This window comes from Adiantum capillus-veneris, chromosome 15 (genome assembly GCF_014529385.1).
Source record: "Adiantum capillus-veneris isolate H3 chromosome 15, ASM1452938v2, whole genome shotgun sequence".
Classification (NCBI taxonomy): domain Eukaryota; kingdom Viridiplantae; phylum Streptophyta; class Polypodiopsida; order Polypodiales; family Pteridaceae; genus Adiantum; species Adiantum capillus-veneris.
This window is the reverse complement of record NC_140945.1, coordinates 10,492,164-10,499,365: the sequence shown is the minus strand read 5'-3', so window position 1 is coordinate 10,499,365 and position 7,202 is coordinate 10,492,164. Positions and strand designations below refer to the sequence as shown.

The 7,202-nt window shown below is 43.3% G+C and overlaps 1 protein-coding gene and 1 long non-coding RNA gene across 5 annotated transcripts; one reads left to right on the top strand and one right to left on the bottom strand.

Moving 5' to 3' along the window:
- The first annotated feature begins 289 nt into the window (after nucleotides 1–289).
- LOC147440260 (auxin transporter-like protein 4) lies at nucleotides 290–5,998 on the top strand. The gene is made up of 8 exons (XM_086530047.1): nucleotides 290–1,100; nucleotides 2,674–2,859; nucleotides 3,177–3,289; nucleotides 3,413–3,596; nucleotides 3,880–3,977; nucleotides 4,070–4,277; nucleotides 5,055–5,312; nucleotides 5,442–5,998. The coding sequence occupies exons 1-8, from the start codon at nucleotides 921–923 to the stop codon at nucleotides 5,634–5,636; spliced, it is 1,422 nt and encodes a 473-aa protein (XP_086386173.1). The 5' UTR covers nucleotides 290–920; the 3' UTR covers nucleotides 5,637–5,998.
- Nucleotides 3,494–5,169, bottom strand: LOC147440261 (uncharacterized). Of its 4 annotated transcripts, none has more exons than XR_015190372.1 (5): nucleotides 5,036–5,169; nucleotides 4,395–4,543; nucleotides 4,119–4,293; nucleotides 3,855–4,035; nucleotides 3,494–3,633 (listed from the first exon to the last, which is right to left on the bottom strand). It is a non-coding gene; the product is annotated as an uncharacterized LOC147440261 (long non-coding RNA). The 4 variants fall into 4 exon arrangements; XR_015190373.1 differs by having other exon boundaries at nucleotides 4,462–4,543; XR_015190371.1 differs by lacking the exon at nucleotides 4,395–4,543.
- Nucleotides 5,999–7,202: the final 1,204 nt, after the last annotated feature.

The following is a 7,202-nucleotide window of genomic DNA, read 5'->3' as shown; positions in this document are numbered from 1 at the left end:
CTCCTGTTGCTGTTTTGTCAGCAGAGAGAGAGAAAGAGAGAAAGAGAGAGAGGGTAGCCGCGTAGAGTGCGTGATATGAGGGAGGAAAGGGAGCGGGGCAAACATACACACATCGTCTGTTGGGAGAGAGCTCAGGCGTGTTTTTGAGACCCTTCTCCGAGAGAGAGAGAGAGAGAGAGTGTGTTTGGGGGGGGGAGGGGGGGGGGGGGGGGGGGGGGGTCCCTGGAAAAAAAAAAGTGCGCAAGGGACATGAAAGTTACTCCACTTGTGATTTCCAGTAAGTAGCATGAACTTTACTTGTAGGTGAGCACTACCGTTTAGAGAGGTACTCAGAATCAGAGAGAGAGAGAGAGAGAGAGAGAGAGAGAGAGAGCATGGGCAGCCTACCGGCTTGGGTATGGTAAAGCAATCCGCTCAGAATTGATACTCTATTGGGTCCATTTTTGCTTTGCCCCCCACTACCCCCCCCCTTAACACACACACACACCCACACCATCCTTCCAACACTTATACTAGCTCGGCACTAAAAGTAAAGAGATTTCCTCTGGCAGCTGCTGGGTTTATTTGCTCGCTCGCTCTCTCTCTCTCTCTCTCTCTCTCTCTCTCCATCCATTCATCTTCTTTAGCCTTCCATGCCTTCTTCGTGCTAGCCCTGTGATTCAGATTCATTCTGTCTAGACAGAACTAGGCAAAAACATAGTACTTCTCATTACAAGTCTCTCTCTCTCCCCCCGATGGGCTGATGCTTTGGTATAAGAGAACTTCTTCGGCCTCTCTCTACTACTGTTCCTTGCATTACTTCGAAGGTCAGCCGGATGAAGAGAACCACTCTCAGCAATAACAGTTGAGACTCTCACTTCGCACCTCAACAAGCAGACAAAGCTCAAGTTCAACTAGGGTTGAGGTAACCGTCAAGAAAAATGGGCGCCAATGATCGCAAGGAGGCCGAACAAGCAATGGTTGGCAACTACACAGCCATGGAGCTGGACCAGCAAGAGCAAGATGGGCTCACTGACCCGACGATCAAAGGACAGCTCAAGCAACTTTTTTGGCATGGAGGCTCCGTCTACGATGCTTGGTTCAGCTGTGCTTCCAACCAGGTACCATTGACAAAATTGCTTATGCATGTGTGTGTGTGTGTGAGAGAGAGAGAGAGAGAGAGAGAGAGAGAGTTTTGTGTTGGTGTGCAATTTTGAGGCACATATGACACTTCTGTGGGTGTGTAAGTGCATGCAATTCTCAAAGCTAGACATGTTTTCGACGGAAAATGCAGGGATCATTTATGTCAAGGAGAGACATCAAATATGAGCTAATGAGCCTCCTCATACCAATAAAACAAGCTATCACCTCATGGATGTAGCTTGCAGATACTCCGTAGTGTAAATGTCTGCTTGGCTAGAAAATCCTGTACCACAATTCATACACTTGATTTGAGCATTAAAGAGATCATGGTTGAAAGCGGAATCGAGGCGGAATCCAGCCATTTGCCAGTGAGCAACACACTGAATTTTTCTAGGCATCAAGTATGCCCAATTGAATTGCAATGGCTTGACAACCAAAAATCTTGATCCAAAAATTTCATTCACGACAGTTTTGGCACATTGCTGGTCGATAGCATGTCCCATGAGTATTTTCTGGAATGGATTAGAAGCATCCTCGTATGCTTGACATATTTGCACTCGCTTTCGCAGGAGCCAAGAGGCCCATGTCCCCATTTAATCTTTTGCAAATGTGGCCTAATACTTTGTGGACAAGTTCAGTAAACTTTTTCATTGAAAACGTCTTGTCAGCAAGCCCATGATAAACCATCTTTTCCCATGCATGTAGGCCCTGAGCAACACCTGCTGTATCGCTATCAAAATCAGCCTCAGCATTCGCCACCACTAAGCATCAACAGCCGTTACAAAGAATAATTAGGGGTCCTGATGGAAGATTGACTAGATCACCTACGTCATACGTTGTATTTCCACAAAAAAGCTCAAATCTTGTGGCAGCTCTAACCGCACACTCATCCAGGCACGGCCTGCATGATCACCACGAAACGCATTTCCGTGGGTCTTAATGGGTGTGGCAGCTCTATCGGCACACTCATCCAGGCATGGCCTGCATGATCACCATGAAATGTGTTTCCGTGGGTCTTAATGGGTGAAACATTTCGAGCCTTTGCTAGTCTTGTGAGCACATGCCGTTTCAGTAGCAACGGAGCTATCACTGCTTTAGGTTTTAGGGTCTTTCAAAATCCATTTATGGGCATTTTTAGTCCGATGTTTCGATGGGCTTTAACAGTAGATAGAAGAAACATCTCACAGTAGTACAACACATTTCAAAGGTGAAACGTTTCAGCATGGAAATATTCGCGGTGATGCTAGGCCTGGGTAGATGGTATAGCCCATCAGCTCGTGGTAGTCAATAGCCGCCAAGGAGCAAGCCTGTACTGGCACTATGGCTGAGTTGAACGTGTATCCAGTCCATAAGCTTGTACTATCTGCTTCTAAAGCTTGTGTCCGTGCAGGATGGATCTGAGTGTGCATAACAGCACCTCCCCTATCCTTGTACTTCTTTGAGTATCTTCGGCCCACAAAATGTTGGATAAGGTCTCATTATTCATATAAAAGTCTGGTCCTGATGTATGAAATTGATTAAGAAACTGAAATAATCTACATGCTTTTGCAGGTGGCTCAGGTTCTCTTAACCCTGCCTTACTCTTTTTCGCAACTTGGCATGACGTCAGGAGTGGTGTTGCAAGTCTTTTATGGACTCCTTGGCAGTTGGACAGCCTACTTGATAAGTTGCTTGTATGTTGAGTACAGATCGAGAAAGGAGAAAGAAAACGTAAATTTTAAGAACCATGTGATTCAGGTAATGAATCAACAATGCTATTGTATAATGTAGGCACCGAATACATAGATGCTTGTGCAAAAGAGTTCTTTGATTTTCACTGCTGGATGAAAATTCCAGAATAAACAAAACTTGGCTGTGCACATGTTTGTTCATGATTCAAAGCCAGGGAAGAACACGAATGGGTAAATGAATATATCTATGTAAAGACCTTATACTCACCAAGCTTTCTAATCAATTCTGTCCCTTTGGCAATGTATTCAGCACTGAAACATGAGAGAGAGAGAGAGAGAGAGAGAGAGAGAGAGAGAGCTCTTACCAATAAAGAACCTTGACAGTGGTTTGAGGTTTTGGACGGACTCCTTGGGCCGTATTGGAAAGCTGCAGGGCTGGCATTCAACTGCATTTTCCTTCTGTTTGGATCCGTGATCCAACTAATCGCTTGCGGAAGGTAGATTCGCCCACTCAAGCATCCATTGCCAAGCCAAACTTCTGTAGTGCACGAACTATCCATTGACTTGAATAAGTTCTCAGGGCTTGATCTAAGACTTGTGTTGACCCTTCTTGAACTCAGTAACATCTACTATATCAATGACCATTTGGACAAGCGCACATGGACATACATTTTCGGAGCATGTTGTTCGGTGACGGTCTTCATCCCTTCTTTTCACAATTACCGGATATGGTCCTTTTTGGGACTTGGTATGACAACTTACACAGCATGGTACATGACCATAGCTGCAGCACTACACGGGCAGGTGATGGCTTTGTCTTTTTTCATAAGTGTAGAATTACCTGCACACAAAATTAATCCTCTCTCTCTCTCTCTCTCTCTCTCTCTCTCTCTCTCTCTCTCTCTCTCTCTCTCTGTGTGTGTGTGTGTGTGTGTGTGTGCGCGTGCACGTGCAAACTTTGTGATAAAAACAAAACAGGTTCTTACTCGAACCATCATATTCAGTTTCCTTCTAAAGCATCAAACAAGCTCTCTGCACACTGTAGTTAGAAAGAGAGCGCACACTGACAATTCTTGTTTGGCACCAGGTCCCCCATGTACAGCATTCTGCTCCCTCCAAGCTTGTCCTGTATTTCACTGGAGCTACAAACATCCTTTACACTTTTGGTGGGCATGCCGTAACAGTGTAGGCTGCTTGGGCTTCTTCCCACCTTACAACATGATTCACCTCTGTTGCAAATAAACTGACCAATGCGTTGCATGTTATTATTGACACAGGGAGATAATGCATGCAATGTGGAAGCCCAGAAAATTCAAGTATATATACCTCTTTGCCACACTCTACGTGTTTACGCTGACACTGCCCTCTGCAAGCACCATGTATTGGGCTTTTGGAGACCAACTACTGGACCATGGAAATGCATTTTCACTGCTACCCAAATCACGTGCTCGTGATGCTGGAGTCGTTCTCATGCTGATACATCAGGTACATAACCAATTACCTGCAAATTATAAACAAGAACAGAACACAGCTGATTGTTTGCAAATAGTTGGAGAAAAAAGGAAACAGCAGGTCAAATTATAGTTGAAGACATAGAGAGGCCTTGAAGAATGAAGTTCCCCTGGCATTTGGTTGATAGAGGCCCAATCAATCTATTTTCAAGTATCACCTTTTGGATGCCAGCCCGCCTGCTCATTATGGCAGTGCTCAATAAAACATTTGATATAATGATCTTCAATTTTCAAAAGTACCTGTAGAATTGAAAGTAGAACAATGAAAGAAAATAGTGTAGACGCCGTTAGTTATCATTAATTTCCCTCGAGTTTTCCCATGTTTTTTCTAAAGTAGAAAACTCGACCACTGCCCAGCAAGCAGCTCATTAGTTGCTAAAGGCTTCATAAAGACTCAATAAAAATTGTTCGCATGGCTTTGACATTCACTACAATAATGAAGCTAGTAATGGTCAAAACCCCCTGACACATCAAAGCATGCAAAGCTGACATATTGATTAAGCATCACAGACGTAAAAATATCATACCTTTTTCTTTAAGATAATTGTGCTCAAGATCCCTTAACCATACAAACACCAGTAAAGCTTGTCTCGAGAAGAACAATCACAGATTTATCCTAGGCAAACTGGCTTCTATCGGTGGATGATAGCTGCAAATGGGCCTAAAGCTGCAAGTTTTTATGAATTTTCTATAGCAGTCATGCAGGTAAAACGGACCCACGTAGCCACTTACATGGTAATTATCTTTGCAGTTCATCACTTTTGGATTCGCCTGCACTCCTCTTTACTTTGTCTGGGAGAAGTTGATTGGGGTCCACACAGCAAAAAGCATTCTGCTTCGTGCAGTGGTTCGAATACCTGTCATACTTCCAATTTGGTTCTTGGCCATTATCTTCCCCTTCTTTGGACCCATCAACTCGGCTGTTGGTGCTTTGCTGGTGACTTTCACAGTTTATATCATACCGGCACTGGCACACATGGCAACATACAGGACTACGTTTGCGCGAGAGGTGAGTTCAAGTGCTTACAGATTGACCTTGAGTCAATGTGTGTGTGTGTGTGTGTGTGTGTGCGCGCGCGCGCGCGCGCTCTTACAGTGGATTAATGGAACTCATGAGTATTTGAATGAGCTCGTGCAGAATGCAGTAGAAAAGCCACCTGTGTGGATGAGAAGTTGGACCGCCATGTATCTGCTCAACACCTTTGTGGTGGTGTGGACGCTGGTCGTGGGTCTAGGGTTCGGAGGCTGGGCCAGTATCGTCAACTTCATCCGCCAAATTGACCAGTTTGGCCTCTTCGCCAAGTGCTACCAATGTCCACCAAGGCGCCATTAAAACTTTGGCGTTCCCCATTGGACTTTTCCCTCTCTCTCCCCCCTTCAACACCCCATTACTTCCCTTCTTTAATAGGCCTTTTACACATGGTGTAGTCCAGCAATTTTGTCCAAAGCCCTTCTACCGCAGCTGACTTGTCAAGATACAACCAAGGGTTACCATGTTGTACAGGAACTTATATGATTCCAGCAAACTCACCACATTATACTTAAGAGGCTAGACAAGATCTCTAGGGTTTCCCCATGTTTTTTATTGCAACATACCAAATATTTTGTAGCGAGGAGCTAGCAAAATAATTGATTAATCTACCAAAGGCAACATGCTAGGAACTTTCCACTTGTAATGTTAGAGATATTGTTGTCTTCATGTCCAAGGTTTTGTGTTTTTGAGTTCTCAATGGACTCGAAAGGTGAGACCATTCAACACAAGATCAATTATTTTTTGTCCTCGGGTATTATCTACCTCCTAAGCTAGAACAAAATTTTGTCTCTACGTGTGGCAACTAGCACTATTTCTCAAGTCGAAAAATTTTAAAATTTTTGAAAAACCACCTCAAGGGCAAAACAAAGTGGGGTTTAGGGTTACAAGGATATTCACATAGGAAAGAGAGGAGGCAACTAAACCCAGGAGATGTTATTGGAGATATAACATCACCAAATGGTGGCATCTTAGGTTGCATCTCATGGTTGTAGGCTAGGTTGGCCTTGCATATGTATTTTTGCCCATTCTAATCCATTGTTCTTGTCTATTATTAGTTAGTTAACCTTTTTTTCAACCAATGCCCCATTTTTAGGTGAGGTGGCATATTTATTGGTAGTGATGCCACTTGTCATGATGTGGTAGTTTTATAAGCTTGTCTCATCACCATAAACTGGGCGCTTTTTACATTTGAAGGCATACATGAAAGATTGTTTCTAGGCAAGCCTTGTGGCCCTGCATGCCTCATGAAGGATTACCTCAATCAAGAAGGGTTGCCAAAGAGTGGCTTCAAGTAAAGGGGCTCATAGCTTGCAAGTTCGTGAGCATGTTTAGCTTGGTTGTAGAAGCCACAAAAATGCTAAACAAGACATTTATATAGCATGTTGAGTCATCCCTAAAAGATGGCGCTTTACTTCAGGATGTGTCATCAAGTGAACTTTTTTTTACCTTAGGTAGTCTCCTAGTTTAATGAATACCCAAGCAGAGAGTAGTTTTAGCCCTTTGTTCAATTGAGTATCTTTATAATCAAAGTTCCTATTCTTGAGTCAATCATACAAATTTTATCCATCAATTCTCCACTAAGCACAAAGAACGCATTTGATACAAGTGTCACAAAATCATGAATTTTTAATCACACTTAAGTGACAGGGTTAGTGTTAAGGTGGACGAGTATTAGTGGTATTCATTGGATGATTAGCGTAATGGAGTTAATCACAAACTAATCAAAGGAGTAGACTCAATGTATATGCAAAAAGTGATAGCAATGCATTAGATTATAATGTGCAAGATACATAATGCTTTTATAGCCAAAAGCTAGGCTGCTACAGGATAAAGATCATGGACCTCTTAAATGAAGTCTTTGTGGAT

Coding starts and splice junctions, on each gene's coding strand:
- LOC147440260 (XM_086530047.1), top strand. CDS start 921: ATGGGCGCCAATGATCGCAAGGAGGCCGAACAAGCAATGGTTGGCAAC. Junction 4,278..5,054: donor TTCTCATGCTGATACATCAG/GTACATAACCAA, acceptor TTATCTTTGCAG/TTCATCACTTTTGGATTCGC. Junction 5,313..5,441: donor GGACTACGTTTGCGCGAGAG/GTGAGTTCAAGT, acceptor GAGCTCGTGCAG/AATGCAGTAGAAAAGCCACC.